The sequence below is a fragment of the Mus caroli genome, unplaced genomic scaffold, assembly GCF_978045245.1.
Source record: "Mus caroli unplaced genomic scaffold, Mus_caroli_1 scaffold_2, whole genome shotgun sequence".
NCBI lineage: Eukaryota > Metazoa > Chordata > Mammalia > Rodentia > Muridae > Mus > Mus caroli.
Window position 1 is genome coordinate 125,884,438 of NW_028227257.1, and position 22,407 is coordinate 125,906,844.

Below are 22,407 nucleotides of genomic sequence, written 5' to 3' on the forward strand. Positions count from 1 at the left end.
GACATGAGAGCTAGATTTGGAACCAAAAGAGGAGGTTTTGATATTCAGCATTACCTATTGCTAAACACACAGCTTTTTCTATGATGCCAAAATGCTCAGCTATATAATAAAATTACAGGGACTCATAGTGTTCTGCTAAGGATGTAGTCAAATAATGAATATGCAGCTTTCTTGACAACAAAATGCATAACATGCATTACTTTATCACCTCCTTAATAATCCTCCAATATTGTAGGCATGTATCTAATCATCTATCCATTTTATTTCCATATCACTGTGTATTAAAATATTTGGTATCAGTCTATATTTTCTTTTATCCCCTTAGGCTAAAAGTATAGAAAATATAAAATAATTACTTTGATCACATTTACCCCTTAAGTTGTTCTGCAGTTTATTTCCTGTTTGCTGGTAAATGTATTTTAAAAGTTTTTCTTTTCCTACATATCTTCAAAATCCAATTACCTTATCTTATTTTGCAGAATACTGAATCCATCATCCAGAAGTGCTCATAAGGCCTTTTATGGGCTTTCATTATTCTTACTTTCCTGCCTCTCTGCAGCAGCTGACACTGTTGACAATCGCCATAACTTTCTAAGTTTTTGTGACATTATATTAGCTCTTCTGTGACAGGTTTGCCTTTGCCTTCACTTTCCCTTCCTTCTCCCAACGTGTAGGTGTGACTTAAGGACGCACCCTGCTCTGTTTCTTTTCCTATTTTCTCTCTTAGCAAACCTATCCATGCTCAAATATTTATTTAATTAGAAATCCATAAAGCTAACTTTCAAATCTGTCATCTTGCCTACAGTTTGCCTAAACTCTGCAACACAATCTCTAACTTCAAGTATATCTTTAACTTTATGCGACCTTAAGGAGTCTAGAGTTTCCATTCTTATCACCAAGGTGATGACAGTGTTTTGAGTTCCTGGGGTCATTCTGCAGAGTTAAAGAGATGACCAAGGAGTAGTCACTTTCAGCAGGGCTAATTAATAAACTGAAACATGTCATCATAGGATTTGTGAGGTACATTTTCTAAATAGACTCTTTATGAAAGTTTCTCATTTAAATACATTCAAACATTTGGATGATTTCTCAAAACTTTTTGACTTTTAGATGGCCATTTAAGAAATAGACCACACAGTGGTTTCACCTGTTAAAATATAAAACACCAAAACATAAATACAGAATTTAATTCTTTGATTAAAATAAAGAAAAGGTATAAATCAAGGATTGGATGCTGTTTAGCTATAAAATGGTGATATAAATGGAAATGTAAAAACAAACAAACTTTCATAATGGAGTGAGACATCACAGAAAAAGAAATAATACTAAGGATCACCTTGGCACTATCACTGAGTTAATAATTTCATAAGAAAATTTTCCATCCATTTTAGCATATTTTTAGTGCAAATTAGTGGTTGGTTTGAAAATTACTGAAACCATTCTTAGTACATTTCATCCACCCAGTAAGATTTTCATACGTGGTGAATAGTGTAAAGTTGATAATTTTCAAAGATAACTAAAAATCTGCTAACTTCCACAATCAGTTTTTCAGTGATCCTTAAACACTGTTTCATTAGTACTTAAAACTCATTTTTGAAGTTGGATCAAAGCCTCCTCTTAGTATTATCTTACACCTCAGAGTCATTTCTCATATCTAGGATCTGTTATTGCAGAAACTGCTGAGGCTTATTTAAACGAATTTCATAATTAGTTTCTTTTTTTAACTACATTTCTGGTTGACTAGAACAACAGTGAAATGATTGGTAGTCAAGTACTTAAGATAGACATTGCTAAGGGTGACAGTATAATCATAGCTTAAGATGTTGCACATTTATTGCACTAGTTACCATAGAGATTTAAATTTGGCTCTTTAATAACAAGTACATGGGATTGACTTTGAATGCATTAATTCTGGCTAGCAATAGGTTTCCTAGTCAACTGTTTGGGAAAGCAGCAGTGTTGGAACTTTGTCCTAGAAGTCATTGTGGGACCACATTCTTATAATTATTAAGATCAATGTTTTTGAGATTTTAAGGGATACTTTACTTACTATGTCGATCAATGAAATTCTAACTCCAAGAACCACATATGCAGTTCTTCTGTGGTATCTCATTCATTTAATTTCTCAGAGGGGAAACAAGAGGTCAGACATGAAATCTCTGGCTCTGTCTCTGTCTCTGTGTGTGCCTCTGTGACTGTCTCTGCCTCTCTGTCTTTTTGTCTCTGTCTCCATGTGTGTGTGTGGGGGAAAGGTGTTCATGCATGTGTATACATGTGCAAGTGTGTTCAAGGAAGGCCAATAAAAGATGTTTGCCACCATCCTCTATTGATTTCCTACTGACTTCTGAAACAAGGCTTTTCACTAAAGTTTAGACACCACTTTTTGGTTAAATATATTCCAAGTGAACTTCCTGGCTTTGAGCTCCAGTGCATATGCTACAGGCCATACAACCACATAAGGCTTTGTATGTGGGGATTCAAACTCAGATTGTTATGCTGTGTTTTTACTCCTTCTTCATATCCACAAACCTGAATTCAAATATCCTCATATTGAGTTAGAAAGTAGAACAAAGTTCATTAATAAATTCAAGGAAGGAACCCACACATAATGATTTTAATAAACAAAGACTGTTGATGCCTATGCTCTGCATTTCTTGTGTTATCTACAATGCAATTGAACTATTTGAGCCAACACCAACTTTGGGGAGTCATTGTTTTTGTTTTAACAGTATGTTGTGGAAATTAAACTCAGGTCACCAGAATTGCATGACAGGCACATTTACCCACTGAGAGTTCTCTGTGAGACCTATTTTTAAAATTTATAAATTCATCCCTAGCTTTATGAAACCACAGCCATCTCCCTCCTGTGTAATCATGATGTATGATGTCAAGGGACTGAGAGTTGTACCATTTTATGGAATTTTCCCTAAAATTCCCACACCAACTGAAATCAAGAAGCCATATATTGTAAAAACATTCATTGAGTCGAGAGAGGGTTTAGGTACACATGATGCTAACTATATTATACAGTCTGAATAGTTGGGCACATGTCTGCTACATTAGAGGTGACAGAACAGAAACAGAGAAATTTGAACATTCAAACCAGTGAGAGAAACACTAACACATATGACTAATAGATGCTGAAACCTATTATGACAATTTGTACAAGAATATGCTACAATTTACTGTGCAAAATAAGGTCTTCAAACAATATAAACTCTTAGAACATGGACTACTTGGCTGTTTTTTTTTAATATATTATACCTAGAACAATACTTCATAAATAGCAAATACACATGTCAGCTAACATATTTTTTTCTGAGAAAATGAGTTGTATTTTCAACACTTTCATGTCTTCCAGATTCAGTAATCCTATACATTTAGCAAAGACAGACACAGATAATTTCATGGCTCCCCAAAACATTTTTATGTACTCTATATGTTTTATCTTAACAATCCCTCTACAAAAACTTGCACAATTGATTTCTTCATATGATTTTGGCTTAGGCTCAAATATCCTCTTAAAGGTATCTAGGATACCTAAATAACATTTTAATCTAATGGCAAGTGTCTCAACAACAAAATTATACATACATATATATGTTGTTAAAAATATTAAACCTTTATATGTAGTGCTTTCTTACGCTTTCCACTTTTATAGGAGAAAAATCAAAGCTCAGAATCTAAGATAAATTGTGTTGAATTCATTAGTCATATTTAGATATAAAAAGAAACATTCATTTCATAAAGGAATATATCAGGGTACATTGAATATAAATCAGCAGGATAATATTTTATTTTTATTCTATATTTCTATTATAACACTTTTCAATCCACTGTATTTTAATGAAAAACATACATGCAAAAATCCGCACTAATACTAGCAAACAATACAGATATGTAAGAAAAATATTATCCTCCATGATAGAGTTGGCTTCATCCCACAAATGCAGTGACATTTTAACAACAACAAAAACCCAGTGATATAAATGAATTTAATGTGAAGATTTCACATGTTCACCTCAGTAGACTCAAAAAAGTGCTTTAATAAAATACACAATACTTTCATAATAATAATCCAGAAAAACTAGATTTGAAAGGCTCATACCTCAATTTAATAAAAATTATATGTGACATACCCACAGCCAATACTGTCCTATGCAGAAAAAACTTGAAGCCACCCCATTAAACTCAAGAATAAGGCCAGACTATCCAGTTCCCAACTCCTTTCAACATTCTAGTGAGAAGACTGGAATTTTTGTTTCTTTAAACATTCAGAAATACTATCGAAAGGTACCCTTGTTTGAATTCCATTTGTTGGGTTGTGGGATGAGTTTAGACTGTCTGTAGTACCTGTCTATAATGCCTTGCACTCTATAAGAAGGGTGGCTATGCCAGCTGAAGATAATTTCTGTTACTGTGTGACATTTGGAATGCTGGGAACTTTTCTGAAGATGTAAATGCTAGAGCCCCAGTTGCAGGGTAATTATTCATTGCTCATTTAGGTAGGTTGAGTGTGGTTTAAATTTCTGGAGAAACAGATTGAAGAAGACATTAGAGCCCCTTCTTAGAATTGGGAACAAAACACCCATGGAAGGAGTTACAGAGACAAAGTTTGGAGTTGAGACGAAAGGATGGACCATCTAGAGACTGCCATATCCGGGGATCCATCTCATAATCAGCTTCCAAATGCTGACACCATTGCATACACAAGCAAGATTTTGCTGAAAGGACCCAGATATGGCTGTCTCTTGTGAGACTATGCCAGGGCTTGGCAAACACAGAAGTGGATGCTCACAGTCAGCTATTATATGGATCACAGGGCCCCCAATGGAGGAGCTAGAGAAAGTACCCAAGGAGCTGAAGGGATCTGCAATCCTATAGGTGGAACAACAATATGAACTAACCAATACCCCGCCCCCCCCCCGATCTTGTGTAAAGGATTGGTAGAATTGTGGCTGAGAAAATAACCAGGATACCAAAAGCAATTGACAGGTTCAATGGAATCTAAGTCAAAACCTTCATATCATTCTCCATAGAAAGAGAAAAACACATCCTTAAATCAATATGAAACACAAAAAACTATAGGGGTCCAAAAGTAATCGTCAGCAAAAAGAAGAGTCATGGATGGTCTACCTTAGCAGATTTCAGGCTCTTACATGGGGCTCTAGTAAGAGAAAAAGGATGGTGTTGTCCCAGAGGCAGGCAAAGATATCAACAAATGAGATAGAAGACACAAGCACAAATGTATGTCGTTATGACCACCTAATTTTTGACAGGATACTTGTTATAGATGGTTGCTGTCAACAGTATACAAAAATCCAAAAAAAAAATAAATAATAAACAATTAAATAAAAATAAATAAATAAATAAATAAATAAATAAATAAATAAATATAAAACCACAGTATAGAAAACAATTCAGTTAATACATAGGCCATGCAACAATACAAAGCATATTCAAAATAAGAAAGGAAAATGAATAATACATATCTTAGTCTTCAAAATCTTCAGCATTTCAATAAAATGCAAGTTAAACTTTCAGATTTTGTCTTACTCTAATCAGAATATTTTAGATTATGAAAGCAAGTAACAGTGCTGACAAATATGAAAGGAATGGTTTGGTCAGATTAGAAAAATACTACAGGTACTCTGGAAATCAGTCTGGACAAATCAGTCAGAGAGAGAGAGAGAGAGAGAGAGAGAGAGAGAGAAACAATAACACCATCATCAACAAATTAAAATAAATCAACTATATGATACAGCTATGATCTTCCTCAGCATAAGCACAATGGACTCAAAATTATAGTTCACAGATCTATTGTATTTGTTGATAATCTATTCATAAGACCTAGGAGATAAAGACAAATAAAATGTCCTTGAATTGATGAAGGAATGATGAAAATATAATACATGTACACTATGAATTATTATTAAGCAGTAAAAATGGGAGGTCATGACAAAACTAAAAAATATGTTATTCTCTAATTGTGAGAATCTATACTTGAAAATGTTGCATGTTCTAATCTTATATAATATTAATACAAGCTACAGAATAGATTAGGGAATATATAAAAGAATTCTTTTTAATTTTATTTATTAGATATTTTCTTTATTTACCTTTCAAATGTTATCCCCTTTCCTAATTTTCCCTCTGAAAATCACCTGTCCCCGCCGCCTCCCCATGCTCACCAACCCACCCACCCCTGCTTTTTGGCCCTGGCATTCTCCTATAATGGGGCATATAATCTTCACAGGACCAAGGGCCTCTCCTCCCATTGATGACCAATTAGGCCATTTTCTGCCTCAGATACAGCTAGAGCTATGAGTCCTATCATGTGTTTTCTTTTGTGTATGTCAACAAAAGTTTGCTGACAGGAACCTGATAGAGCTCTCTCCAGGGAGGCTCTGCCAGTGCCTGACAAATACAGAAGTGGAGGCTCACAGCCATCCACTGGACAGAGCACAGGATCCCCAATGAAGGAGCTAGAGAAAGTACCCAAGGATCTGAAGGGGTTTGCAGCCCCATAGGAGCAACAATAAATAATATGAACTAATCAGTACGCCCAGAGCTCCCTGAGACTAAACCACCAATAAAGGCATTCTTTTGCATTTTCTGGTTTCATTTAACACATTAAGTCCTCCAAGTTCTGAAACTTTAACCTATTATACATTTAGAAGCAATGTAAGCAATGAGGTCTTGTTAATAGAATTCTAAAGTTTTACTATTGTGTAATCTATTTGGCCATTGCCTTTGTTTTATCCATGGACATACAGAGAATCATATAATTAAAACATCATAACTCAAAATAAAATTATTGAATGTTTTCATACAACATATTAAGATCATGCTCTTTCTTTTCTCGAAGTCTTTCCAGGTCCATACACTCACCAGACTCCATACCATTTCACTTTCTCTTTAAAAACCAACCAAAACCACAAATCTGAACTAAATAAGATAAATAAAACACAAACACATACCCCATAGAACACAAATCATCAGAGTATTAAAACAACTAAATTTCTTACATGATACTTATTCAGTGTCATTAAAATTATAAAAGTTAAAGTCTCTGATATATTACTCTATAATTTATATTTAATTTCTCTTCCTTTGAATATAGAGAAATGTTTAAATAATGGGTCAATCTAAAGGGGTAGAGTAGACATCAGAAATCCTAGATACAAGGCCAGATATGGCAGTTTTAATACCAGCAGTCAGAATGTGGCTGTTATAAATTCTTGACTAGATTGGGCTATCCAGTGACATTCTGTCTAAAACAAACAATGGATCAGTAACAACAAGAAGAAAAAACCATAAAGTGCAGATGAGCATTTCAGATTTAATATCCACTCAACAGGTATTCAGATAGTTGTATGCTGGATAAGTTCATTAATACTGGTTTATAATGTTTAAAAAACATTTTACTGATTATTTGTGAATTTCATATGATGGGGTCATGTATACATATGATCTCAGCTTATCATCCCATAGTTATTAAAAGATGGCAAAATTAGTCACAATGTAAACTATATATTACAGTTCCATTTAACACATTTAAGGAAAAGCGAGCCATAAAGCAATACAAATAAAAATTATGAACAAAATATGGGCATACAAAGATTAACTTCAACTGAGGGAAAGACCTTCTTCATTTACTAGGTCCTATAATTTTCAAAAAAAGGAAATTGGAGTCAAGTTTTCTACATTGACAGATATATACTTTCCTTATGCAAAAGAATTAAGTGCATAAAAAGGCAGAGAGTTCTAGTAGAAGCATGTCAGGAAGACATTTCTGGAAAGAGATTTCCAGCTAGCACATCATTCTGGCTGACTTTCATTTGTTAAAATTTAAATTGGATGGAAAAGTTTTTAGTTTCTTGTAATATTGTAAAACAGTTTCCTCAGTGTCTTTCACACTATTTTTTGGAGACTCTGCCTTTTGCTTTTCTGCTGTTTATTGTGTTTACTAAATTCTTTCCACTCCATTGCTTATACGGTTTGGAAAGAAGTCAATTTCATACACTGAGGTAACGTTTTCCTTGGTTATATAAACCAAATAAACATATTGCACTTTAGAACAGACTTCTTTAGAAAAGAGAATAGATAAACAGAATGTAAATTCCTCTCTCTAAAGTAAATGCTCAGTTACTGGTAAAAACGTGTATTTTTTTATGATAGCAACAATAATAAGCAAACAATCCCATACGTATAATCAAACTATATTTTCTGAAATGCAATTTTTTTGTTTTTTCTAACTATAGGCTTACACCTGAATTCATTAATCATTTTGATTATGTTCAAGATATGTAAAGACATTGTTTTAAATGTTCCAAAGCCATTTATTGAAAAATCCTGGGGTTTTTTTTGTTTTTTGTTTTTTGGTTTTTTTTTTGTCATCAACCTTTGAATACTTGCTGACATGATTATGCTGATATAATGTAGGTTCGTTTTCAGGCTTTCAGTTTTGTTTCATTGTCTTGCTATTCCACAGTCTTAATTACTGGAACTAGCAATGCATTTTGAAATCATACTGTTGTTCAAGTTTTTGGTTTACCGAAGTGACTTTAAACATTCTGTAACACATATGTTTTCATGTGTGTTGTAGAATCAGCTAGCCAAATGCTAAAAAAATAAATGTCCCCTGAAGCCTGCTTAGTCATACTGAATGAAATGGGGAAGCAGTCTTTATGATGTAAAAGTTATTAAAAATAGATGTGGTACATTTATTGGTTTATTTAAATCTTTTAATTCTTACAGTATAAAATTGAAATCTTATTACTCTCTGATAATCATTCCATCATGTTTTTCATATAGTGATATATTTTTTCAATCTGATAGAGTTGGGCCCCACGTGGAATTGCAGAGTACTATTGCATATTTTAACATTTTATAAATTCTGTGGGAGTTTTTAGATAATCTGCAATAACAGTTCTAATCTTTTCCCCTTCCTGTGTGTTTTGCTTTAATTGTTTTAAACGCTATTGCATTACAAAAGTTTCAATACATATTTAAGTAGAACTGGTAAGAATGCCAACTTCATCTTTTCTTCATCCCGCTGTGTGAGATAGTGTTCCATCTCGTTTTTCTTCTGTTTTTGTGTGTACGACGTGCACATGTGTGCATGTATATAAGGACACATGCACAGCTGAGTGTGTGTATATGTATGTCTGTATGTGAGAGAGAGAGCGAGCAGGGAGAGGGAGAGACTGAATTTGTGTATAGCCTCAAGGTTGCTGTTAATAATCATCCTCTATTCCTGTTCCACATTATGTATTGACGTTAGTTAAGTTTCCTGGTCAAACGTGGAGTTTAAAGACTTGACCAGTATTAGTAGCTGGCTTGCTTTGTTGCTCATTTATCTCTGCTTGCTAGAATTTGAATGGATAGGCTGCCATGCCCAAATCATAGTTATATGAGTTTATCCGGATCTTGCCCTCATACTTGTTCGAATGAAGATTCAATCACCAAGAAATTTCCCCAACTCGTGCATTACATTTTTTATTGCTAGAAGTGTATAGATTTTATATTCAATCTCCATTAACTTTTCTACACACTGTGACCCTTCTATCAATTTTTTTACTAGCTCAATTATTCAAAGACTTTGTTCCTTTGCCTTCCTTAAAAACAGAACAATCTGCTTTCTGTTAAAACCCTTTTCAAATCCATTCCTTTGATCAGTTCATTTTTCTTTTTTCATTTGGTAATGTGGATATTTATATTGATTTTTAAACATTAAACCAATATTGCATCTCTGTGATTAATTTCACTTAGGTGTAATATTTATCATATTAGAGATTAACTTAAAATCGTGTTAGATCATTTTTTAAATCTATGCTCACAGGGGACATTGGTTTGTAGTTAAATATTGTTGTGGTTTATTTTATCAGAGAAATGCTAGTTTTACAAAGTCAATAGTGACTTATCTCCTTCTTTAATTGTCTGAAAATATATGTGCTAACATTTATGTGTTCCTATAAAACCCTTTGATAGAATTCAGCATTAGTGTTATCTAGGTAAAGAGTTCCTGCTGAAAAATATTTCCCAAAGTTCACATATTTCTTTACTAGATGCAAGACTAATATGTTGATTTACTATGTGGTCTGGCACTTCCTTTTAAGGAAACTGTCAATTTAATTAAGTTTCCTATGGTATTATATAACCTTGTACTATCCATACAAATCCTATGCACCTTTAATATAATTAAAAATTCTATCACCATATCTCCTTTACTTTTCTCAGTATTGGTAATGTTTATTATTTGTCTGTTTTTCACAAGTTCAGAAAGAAATTTAAATATTTTACTGATTTTCCTAAGGGGACAGGGTTTTGCATTCACCATGTTCCTTTAAAATTTTTCTTCTTTTATAATTAATTCATCTTTACTTTCATCCTCATTATTTCTTTTGGTGTGGGGAATTTGGGAGACACTTTATATATGTGTTGGATATTCAGGTATTGAAGGGCTTTTTACAGCATTCTCTCATGGCCATATTTCAAGGATGAGGTTATTATTAAATGATACTCAAGAATGATGTGGTTTGCTCAAATCTGCAAACTTTATTACCACATTTCAAGAGATGTCTTCTATGATAAAATTCATATGGGAAGCAGTATACTAAAAAACTGTATCCATAATTCATTTTATCCTTCTTTCCAGCATAAAAGTTATTGCTCTGTCTTTTCCATTCTAGAAATTGACAAACTAAAACTTTGCAGATTTGATAACTTATTCCAATTTAATCCCATAGAGAGTAGAATAGATGGGGTTTGGACACAGGCTGATTAACAAACTTCTAAGCATTATTCTATTGTGACATGGAGAAAGGCTTTTCCACTTTTTGTTCCTTAACAAAATCAAGTCAACTGACTCTGATTCAATTGGTGGCAGCCTATGTTCTTCATCACATGAATAAAATAATATAGACTTTTAAAATTATTTTTTTGTGTCGTGATGACCGCTCCATGTCTTGATGTAAGGAATTTTACTAACAATGTATATTGGGCGATATGCTTATAAGATTACCATTTAAAGACAGATGGTGTTATTAGAGTACTTCTGAATTTATTTTCATTTTATCATTTTCCTCTATCAAATGTTCTTCCATAAAATCTCCAAAGCCAAAAACTCTGTAAAATTCCAACCCCTTAACATGACTTAAGAACTACACTGTCCTCATCCCTTCTCTAATTATTTTCTTAAACAATAATGACTAATATATTAATACAATTTCTTGATCTTGGATATCATCAATTGCCTTTATTAAAATGTAAGTAACCACAAGCCCATCAAGTTTGTCTATCAGTATTATGTATTTACAATTTTTGAACTCAATAAATGCTGGTTACATTAATGCATTTATGTTAAGACATTATTCTTAGGATTTGCGGTATATCAGTAACATGCACAATTTAATGAAGAAAATATTTGAATTATTTTTTGCAGGGGCCCTAGGATTTTCTTGTAGCTATTCTTGCTGCTGCGGAATACATATTTTCTAGCACAGAAGGGAACAATCAAAGAAAGGTAATATCACAGATGAAGCTACTATGTCAGCAATCTGGAAGGAGAGTGTATGCATGTGGTAGTTTCATATCTCTTCACTACTAATAATTCTTCAGTCTACTACAGAACATGAGAATAGGCTGAGGATGAAATGGCAGGGCACAGAACAATGATGAGGTGACTGGCAGCACTGAGAATAAGCATAACTCTGGAGAATGACAGCTTGTATTTGCCAGTCACCTTCATTTTGCTTTCCTGACATCTCTTACATGTGTAACTTTGACACATTCCTAACCTTCCTCATTGGGCCTTCTTAATTAGTTATGTAGTTATCAACAGCCATATGATGAAGTCTCACTCTAATGTAATTGATGTGATCAAAATAATGGAAAGTAATGCCAGATATTCTAGCTTATTTGTAAAAGAGATGCAAGACAATACTTTTAAAAGCACACACACACACATATAATGTACTTGTTATATGTTCTCTTCCCACATGCCTAGTATATGCATATGGAGTCTCTTAGAGCAAAACCTTACAGATTTTGATTATTTCCTCTAAGAATAAAGGCAAACTGCTTTTATGTTTATCAATATTTTCCTTCTTTCTTTATATCTTTACTTGATTTGATTTACAGTAGGGCAAAATTCTTATTTCCATCATTGTTTGGTCTACGTTAACAGGATTAGATCTCTAAATGTCTTCAAAAGTTCTGTAAAACATTACACAGATTTGATAGCAGGAAGATAGTTCTAATCTTTTGTTGACAAGTTATACACAGTATACACACATACATACATAAATAATAAAAAATCTATTTATGGTCATCAGTATCATTTTAATTAGAGACAAATGTAACAAAAAATGGTTGTTCTACTGCTTTAGAAAAATATCATACAACATCAGGAAAACTAAATTCTACATTAGAAAAAAGTAGCGTAATTCAATAATTTAATAACCATCTTTTCAAATTTAGGGAGGAAATTTTTTAAATTTTTATTTTATTTTGTCTTCATGTATATATGTGCATCACAATTGCCTCGTTCCTGAACAGGTCACAAGAGGATAACAGATCCCTAGAATTATCATTATAGATGACTATGTAGTACCATATTGGAAAGTAAACTAGGATACTCTTGTAGAATCTACAAGAACAGCATGTGCTTTTAAGCACTGAGTCATCTTTCGAGTCCCTCAAATATTAATAATTTCTTGCAAGGAACCACACATACTTACTGTTACTGGAAACAAACTTTCAACTTGATGTTCAAAACTAGTTTTCAAATACTTACATAAATGTGTCCAGACTAACTGGTCTTATTTTAAATGATACTGTTTTAAGTGTTTTGTATTAAATTTTATTAAAGAATAACTAGTCATTAAACTAATTCATTTAAAAATAATATGCGTGATTGAATGTAACATACTTAAAACCTCTTTTCTAGTACTAAATTAAAGACACATTTGCGAGCCTATATTTCCAATTTTGCCTATAAAATACTCACTAAGGTTAGTTCTGAATTTTCATTTATTTCCAAGGTTTTGTATTAGGTGAATTTGTAGTTTTCAAAAACAATAACAAAAAATAAAACTTACAAACAATCATGTCTATGGTTGCAAACAATCCAGTCATGCCTCTAGCTGGATTATCAGAATTCCTTGACTACAGTCAAACTTAAAGTTCCTTAAAAAGAAACTCATGCAGCACTTGCAATTCAGGTCACATAAACACTTCCAACTACCAAATAAAAAACACAATATTGATTTATGGGGAAAGCTTCAATTAGCAAATAAGGCTACTCTAATTCAACAAGTGAATACCTTAATATATTGTAAGTAAAAATAAAAATGATTTTTAAATGTAAAATTCCAAATTTAAGAGTAAAATTTGCATGCAATAGGACTCAATTAAAGATTTTAAAGAAACATATAAACCAAATGTAAACACTAAATTGAATCACTTAGAAAAATTGACAGTAAATTATTGGGTGTGATAGATGCATGCTACCTTATACTATGTTCAGAGTTTAAAAATAAAGAAAAATACAATTACCCTAAAAGACATTTCAAGATTCTCTCCACCCCAGATATCCATTCCTGCATCGTAAGTTCCTATCTCTTCAAAGTAGTTTCTGTCAATAGAAAATAGGCCACCAGCCATAGTAGGGGTCCTAGTTGAAAACAAAACAAAAGAAAAGAATATGTTTTGAAAACAATGTGTGGAGTTTAATGATACTATAGCAAATAATTTTGACATCTTAAATATTTGAATATTCCTCAAAAAAAATCAAGCTGGAAACACAATATCAAGGTGTGAAAGCATTTAAAATTTCCAAATTGCATTTATATTTCACACATTTTTTGCAAAATTAGATTAAATTACTTTGTTTTATTAAAGGTGATAAAATAGAAACATTGAAGAAACAATGCCTAGTTAAATCTGCAGCTTCTCCTTTCCCCAAGGCAAAGCAAGAGAGGGCTCTGCCTTTTACATGGTTCTTAAAGAGATTACCTGATCTCAAAAATACCAGTTATGATCTTGGCCACAGTATTACAAATCACCTAATGTGAATTCCAGGAAACTGAGAATATGCTTTTTCTTCTAATAAAAAAAATGATCTTTCTCAATACTGAAGTATAGACTGCTATGACAATGTTTGTGGAAAACATCTAATGTTAATTACAGGTGTTATAAACAAAGGCAGTAAAGGAGTTTTACATCCACTTTTTATTTTCATTACATATATTTTAAAGATAATTATTTGTTTAAATCTAGACATACAGACATATCTTATATACCATTCAGGGTTTTAAAAGGATTTTCACATAGAATCTAAAATTTTCCACCAACAAATAAATTTGTATTTGGCTTATATTCTTGAAATTTCTCTACAAAAATGTGGCCAGGGAAACAGGTAGTTTATCTGCATATCTTCACCATTTCCTACTCTCCTACAAATCTAATCTCCCAGGCTCATCCCAAACTCTGCAGCAGAGCACCTGCCATTGTATTTCCTCAGGCTCTGCACCTATCTGCAGTGTATTATACAGAAAGATCTTCCCTTCATAACTACTATCCCCTACTCATGACTTTATGTAATCCCCAAATCCTGCGAGCCCACCCTGGGAACCAAATGCCTCTGAAACCATGGAACCAGGCAACCTAACTGCAGATGTTTACTTCTCCCTCAACTGTTCCAAGTCTAATCTGAGAGCCTAATTTCATGAGCTTTGTGGCAGACCACCTGCTTTGGTTTCTCTACACCCTTTCCATCATATGAAGACTAAACAGATCCCAGTGAAACACCCTGCTGTGGATACCACCCAGCTCATCTTCATTTCTCATAGGCTGCCAGTGCTTAGATAGACATTTTTGAAGTAATAACCAATGGTCACATAACACAGGATCCCAGAAGGAGTTTCTTCCATTTAATACACCATATTCTCCTAAGGACCAGAGAGGAAAAAAAAGAACAAAAGAGACAAAAACCAAAAACCAAGAAACAAAATATCCATGTAGAAAGACAAAACCAGATATCAACACTTAGAATTACAGCTCTCCCAAACCCAGATGGCTAGACTCCAGAATAAGAATGTTCACAGTCAGCTATTGGATGGATCACAGGGCCCCCAATGGAGGAGCTAGAGAAAGTATCCAAGGAGCTAAAGAGATCTGCAACCCTGTAGGTGCAACAACATTATGAACTAACCAGTACCCCGGAGCTCTTGACTCTAGCTGCATATGTATCAAAAGATGGCCTAGTTGGCCATCACTGGAAAGAGAGGCCCATTGGACAAGCAAACTTTATATGCCCCAGTACAGGGGAACGCCAGGGCCAAAAAATGGGAATGGGTGGGTAGGGAAGTGGGGGGTGGAGGGTATGGGGGACTTTTGGGATAGCATTGGAAATGTAATTGAGGAAAATACATAATAAAAATAAATAAAAAATAAATTAAAAAAAAAGAAAATTAACTCTCTCTTCTCTGACCTTGATAAACAGTGTTTGTTCTCACAATGAAAAGAATTTAGATACAATTTTCAACTATTCTAGAACAGGCATGACACACCTGACTAATTGCCTTCCTCAGTAAAATTGGAGCTATTTCTCTTCACATTAACTTAGATGAAAAGATTCCCAGTGGATTTGGGGCTGAATTCCCTTCCAGTGGTTTATGTTGTCTTTTTATGTCCATCTGTTTTATAATAAAAACATGAAATAAAAACAAAGAATACAGCCATAAGAATATGACTCCAGTAGAATCCAGCAATGCTATTGCAATGGGTCCAGGCAATCACACCATAACTAAAGCACAAAGCAAAGTCCTTATAATAGCCTTTATGGATATGATAGTTAACCTTAAAGAAAAATAAATAAATCCCTTAAATAAACCTATGAAATACCAAGGAAAGAGTAGGAGCAAATGAATAAAATAGTTCAAGACTTGAAAGTGGAAACATGATCAATTAATAACACTCAAATTGAGGGATATATGAAAATGAAAACTTTACAAAGTTTAACTTGAACCTCAGAGGCAAGCCTCACTAACACAAAAGATGAGAGAGAAAATCTCAGTATAGACACAGTAGAATATATAGATACCTAGGTCAAAGAAAATGCTAATTCTAAATGAATTCTACAAACAAAATCTAGGAAATTTGAGAGAATATGAAAAGACCAAATCTCAGAATAATAACAATAGAAGAAAAAAGATAAACTCAGATCAAAGGCACAGAATTATTTTCAACACTTCATAAAAAACAAATAAGTAAATAAAACAACAACGGCAACAACAAAAAATCCCTATGTAAAGATGCAGAGGCCTATCAAGGTACAAGAAGCATTCAGAACATCAAAATAGATGAGATGAGAACAGAAAATCTTATCTTCATAAAATAATGATAGCCACAAACACACCAATATTCCTCAAATTATTCCATGAAATCAGAACAGAAGAAACATTTTGCAATTTGTTTCAGGAGGCCACAGTTACCCTGACATGCAAGCCCCAAATCACATGAAAAATGATATAACTGTATCATTAAGGTACAAAAAGATATAATTGTAGACCATGTTTTCTTATGATCATGGATGCAAAATTCAGAACAAAACATTAGAAAATAGAATCCAAAATATATCAAGAAGTTTATACCACATTATCAAGGAGCCTTAAACCCAGAGATGGAGGGATGATTCAACATTTATGAATCAAAAATGCAATCCATGATATAAACAAACTGAAAGATAAAAAACAGGTGATCATCACAGATACAGAAAACAGTTTTTGACCAAACTCAACATCTCTTCATGATACAGGTGCTGGAGAGATAAAGGATACAATGAATGTACCTCAATATACTAAAGATAATTTTCAGCAAGTCCAAGGATATCATCAACTTAAATGGAGAGAAACTCAATACAATCCATTAAAATCAGGAAAAGGACAATACTGCTCACTCTTCTCATACCTACTTAATATAGCACTTGAAGTTGTAGCTACAGCAATAGGGCAACTGAATGAGAGGAAGAGTATACAAATTACAAGTGAAAAAGTCAAAGTATCTTCATTTGCAGATGATATAATAGTATACATAACTGCAATAGTTTGAATATGCTTGCCCTAGGAAGTGGAATATTAGGAGGTGTGGCCTTGACAGAATAGAACTGGTCTTGTTGGAGGAAGTGTGCTACTGTAGGATTATGTTTTGAGACCTCCTAGCTGTCTGGAAGCCAGTATTCTCCTGCTTGCCTTCAGGTGTAGAACTATCAACTCTTCCAGAGCCAAGCTTGCCTAGATGCTGCCAAGCTCTTGCCTTGATGATAATGGACTTAATATCTTTGAACCTGTAAGCAAGCCCCCATTAAATGTTGCCGTGGCCTTGGTGTCTCTTTGCAACAATGAAACCTTAAGACAATAACAAACCTTAAACATTCAATAAGAATCTTCTACTGTTGATAAACACTGTCAGCAAAGAAGCTGGGTATGAAATCAATTCACAAAACTCATGAGTCTCATATAGAATTGAAAAATGGACTGAGAAAGAAATTGAGGAAACATCTTTTACAAATGCCACAAATAATATAAAGTATGAAGGAATACCTTTAATCAAGCAAGTGGAAGACTAGTATAATATACCTTTAAGATACTGAAGAAAGGAATTGAAGAATATATCAGAAGACAAAATGATCTCTTATGGTCATTGATCAGTATTATTAATATAATAATAATGACCACCCCACCAAAAGCAATCTATATATTAAATAAAATCTCCATCAAAATTACAACACAATTTATTACAGACCTTAAAGGTCAATATTAATTCTAATAAAATGGAAGCACACACAGAAAAAAGCAATCTGGAATAATAAAAGAACTGTTTGAATTATCATCTTTCCCAAATTTGAAGTAATAATGCAGATCTATAGTTATAAAACAGCATGGTATATGGCCCCGAAACTGAAAATTTAATCAACTGCATCATATTGAAGTCCCAGAGATAAATGCAAACACCTATGGACATGTAATTTTTGATAAGGATGCTAGAAATACACACTATACAAAAAAGATAGCATCTTCAACCAACAGTGCTAGTCAAACTGGATGTCTGCATCTAGACGTATCCAAATATATCCACCCTTTTCACCTTGAACAAATCCCCACTCCAAATGGATCAAATACCTCAACATTAAACTAGTTACACCTAACCTGTTAGAATAGAAATTGGGAAATAGCCTTGAACTTATTGCCACAGAAAAAGACTCAGAACAGAGCACCCTTATCAAAGGCACTATGAAAAATGTACTTTTGATAACTGATAAATGTGACCTCATGAAACTAAAAAGTTTCTGCACAGGAAAGCACATCATTATTCAGACAGAGTGGAAGGGTACATAATAAGAAAATGATTTTTGTCAACTACATGTCTGATAGAGTGATAATATTCAAAATATATAAAGAACAATAGCAACTATATATTTAGAAAATTGATAACCCAACTGAAAATTAGGGTATAGAGCTAAACAGAATTCTCAAAAAAAGAAACAAACAGTGAGAAACTGTGGCGAATTGGGCTATGCACAGACCGGCTGTTCTCCAGTTGAGCTGAGGTCTGAATTCCAGGAAGGATGATAATTCACCTACATGAAACAATAGGCATTCCCTCATGCTCCTGGAACTGTGGCTCCTGCCTAAGTTACCACCCCCACAGCCCCCACAAGAGAAGCATGGTCAGTAGTCACGTAGACAGTGTCTCAAGCTTCTGTTCTTCAGGCTAAACTCCTCCCCCAATTACCTAGCATCAGTAAAGACCATAAAAAGGGCTGTTCAGCCCCTGCTTACTCTCTTACTTCTCATTCTCTTACTTCTTACCCCTCACCCTCACCCTTTCTCTCCTCTCTCTTTGTCTTCTCCTCTCTTCTCTCCTCTCCTCTCTCCCTCTTATGCTTTTTTTTCTCTATAGCCTTCCCCCCTTTCTTTCTCTCTCCCCCTTCTTTCTTTCTCCATGCTTTTCTATAATAAAGCTCTAAAGTCATAGAATGTCTCTGCTCATCAAGATCCACTGCACTCATAAAACCTGGTGCCTTTAGCAAAGTAGCCCAAGGCTTCCAGGTAGGGCTGCCCCTTGCTACCCCCTGAAGAGTGAGTCAGAGGCTTAGATGCCCACCAGAAGATGAGTGGAAGGTAGATAGCAGCCCTCCTATGCCTGACTGACCAGGAAAGAGGTGGAACTTTGGCAGGGTGTGGATTGCTCCTCCCTTTTTCCCCAGGACCCCCCTTTTTAGTCCCCAACAAGAAACAGTTCAAGAAATATTCCACATCCTTAGTTATTGGGAATTACAAATCAAAACTATTTCAGAATATTATCTTGCACCTTCAGAATAGCCTACATCAATAAAGCAAGCAATAGTTCATTCTGGTGAGGATATGGAGTAAATAAATGGAAAGCTCATCTATTGCTGATGGAAGTGCAAACTTGTATAGCACTATGAAAATTAGTGTGGTGGTTCCTCAGGAGGAGGAAATGGATCTACCCCAAGAACCAGGCATAACACTCTTAATCAGGTACCTAAAGGAAGCTTAATTATACGACACAAACCTATGCTAAGCGTGCCTATTGATACTCTAAGCATATTAGCCAAAAAATTGGAAACTAACTAGAAGTCCCTCAGCAGAAATATGGTTATATAAATTGTGGCACAGTTATACTATGAGGAATCTTTCAGAAGTGAAAAAATGAAATAGTAAAATTTCCATGGATTCGATGGAGCTAGAAAAACATCATTCTGAGTAAGGTGACGCAGATACAGAAAGATAAATATGTTATGTATTTACTTATATGTGGATATTAGCTGTTATGTTAGTGAAGAGGAAGTTAGAATCTATAGAAACGCAGGTGTTAGGAATAGAATAAGAGACCAGGAGAGAAAGATTTGGCTGGAAAAGGGAAATAGAATAGTTGTGGAGAATTAAGTGGTCAGGGGGATAAGGAATGTTCATGGGGATGAGGGGTAGAATATGTGAAAAAAGAAAGGGCCATTTGACCCTTCCGGTCCCGCCAGCACCTGGGTCTCTAGGGCACAGAGTCCGCTGACACCCACATGCTACCCAAAAGACCCGCCACAGGATCTTAAGACCTGTGGTGAGTGGAACATAGCATCTGCTCCAATCCAATCCCACGGGACCTGAGACTGCAATAGTTAGGGAAGCAGAAAACCTGGCATGATCAGGGGCACAAGTCCTTTCCGGTCCCACCAGCAGCAGGGTAGCTAGAGCACAGAGTCAGCTGACATGCACCAGCTACCCGCAAGACCCGCCACTGGATCTTAAGACCTCTGTGAATGGATCTCAACTTCTGCCAGGAGGCAGGTTCTAACACCAGATATCTGGGCACCTTCCCTGCAAGAGGAGAGCCTACCTGCAGAGAGTACTCTGAATACTGAAACTCAGGAGACAGCTAGTCTCCCAGGTCTGCTGATAGAGGTTAACATAAACACCTAAGGAACAAGATCTAACCAGAGACAAGTACAACAACTAACTCCAGAGATTACCAGATGGCAAACAGCAAACGTAAGAGTCTTACTAACAGAAACCAAGACCACTCACCATCATCAGAACTCAGCACTCCACCCAACCCAGTACTGGGCACTGCAACACACCCGAAAAACTAGACTCGGATTTAAAAGCATATCTCATGATGATGGTAGAGGACATCAAGAAGGACTTTAATAACTCACTTAAAGAAATACAGGACAACACTGCTAAACAGGTAGAAGACCTTAAAGAGGAAGAACAAAAATCCCTTAAAGTATTGCAAGAAAACAGGACCAAACAGGTGATGGAATTGAATAAAACCATCCAAGTTGTAAAAAGGGAATTAGACACTATTAAGAAAACCCAAAGAGAGGCAACTCTGGAGATAGAAAACATAGGAAAGAAATCTGGAACCATAGATATGAGCATCAGCAACAGAAGACAAGAGATGGAAGAGAGAATCTCAGGTGCAGAAGATTCCATAGAGAACATCTGCACAACAATCAAAGAAAATACAAAATGCAAAAAGATCCTAACACAAAACATCCAGGAAATCCAGGACACAATAAGAAGACCAAACCTACAGATAATAGGAGTAGATGAGAATGAAGATTTTCAACTTAAAGGGCCAGCAAATATCTACAACAAAATTATAGAAGAAAACTTCCCAAACCTAAAGAAAGAGATGCCCTTGAACATAAAAGAAGCCTACAGAACTCCAAATAGACTGGACCAGAAAAGAAATTCCTCCTGACACATAATAATCAGAACAACAAATGCACTAAATAAAGATAGAATATTAAAAGCAGTAAGGGAAAAAGGTCAAGTAACATATAAAGGCAGGCTTATCAGAATTTCACCAGACTTTTCACCAGAGACTATGAAAGCCAGAAGATCCTGGACAGATGTTATATAGACCCTAAGAGAACACAAATGCCAGACCAGTCTACTATACCCAGCCAAACTCTCAATTACCATAGATGGAGAAACCAAAGTATTCCATGACAAAACCAAATACACACATTATCTTTTCACGAATCCAGCCCTTCAAAGGATAATAACAGAAAAAAAAAATACGAGGATGGAAACCACGCTCTAGAAAAAGCAAGAAAGTAATCCCTCAACAAACCAAAAAGAAGACAGCCACAAAAACCGAATGCCAACTCTAAAAACAAAAATAATAGGAAGCAACAATTACTTTTCCTTAACATCTCTTAATATCAATGGACTCAATTCCCCAATAAAAAGATATAGACTAACAGACTGGTTACATAAACAGGATCCAACCTTCTGCTGCTTACAGGAAACCCATCTCAGGGAAAAAGAAAGAAACTACCTCAGAGTGAAAGGCTAGAAAACAATTTTCCAAGCAAATGGTCTGAAGAAACAAGCTGAAGTAGCCATTCTAATATCGAATAAAATTGACTTCCAACCCAAAGTTATCAAAAAAGACAAGGAGGGAGACTTCATACTCATTAAAAATGAAATCCTCCAAGAGGAACTCTCAATTCTGAATATCTATGCTCCAAATGCAAGGTCAGTCACATTCATTAAAGAAACTTTAGTAAAGCTCAAAGCACATATTGACCCTCACACAATAATAGTGGGAGACTTCAACATACTACTTTCATCAATGGACAAATCATGGAAACAGAAACTAAACACGGACACGTTGAAATTAACAGAAGTCATGAAACATATAGACTTAACAGATATCTATAGAACATTTATTCCTAAAACTAAAGGATATACCTTATTCTCAGCACCTCACGGTACCTTCTCCAAAACTGACCATATAATTGGTCACAAAACAGGCCTCAATAGATACAAATATATTGAAATTGTCCCATGCATCCTATCAGACCACCAT

The 22,407-nt window shown here is 34.6% G+C and overlaps 1 protein-coding gene across 5 annotated transcripts in view; it reads right to left on the minus strand.

Annotated features, from left to right (window-relative positions):
• Positions 1-22,407, minus strand: part of Galnt13 (polypeptide N-acetylgalactosaminyltransferase 13) — a 692,094-nt gene that overhangs the window by 233,961 nt on the left and 435,726 nt on the right. For all 5 annotated transcript variants that reach the window (XM_021153165.3, XM_085834908.1, XM_085834905.1 and 2 more), the window contains one exon: positions 13,561-13,678. In XM_021153165.3, coding sequence (XP_021008824.1) covers positions 13,561-13,678 — 118 coding nt within the window. The remainder of the gene's footprint in view (positions 1-13,560; positions 13,679-22,407) is intronic.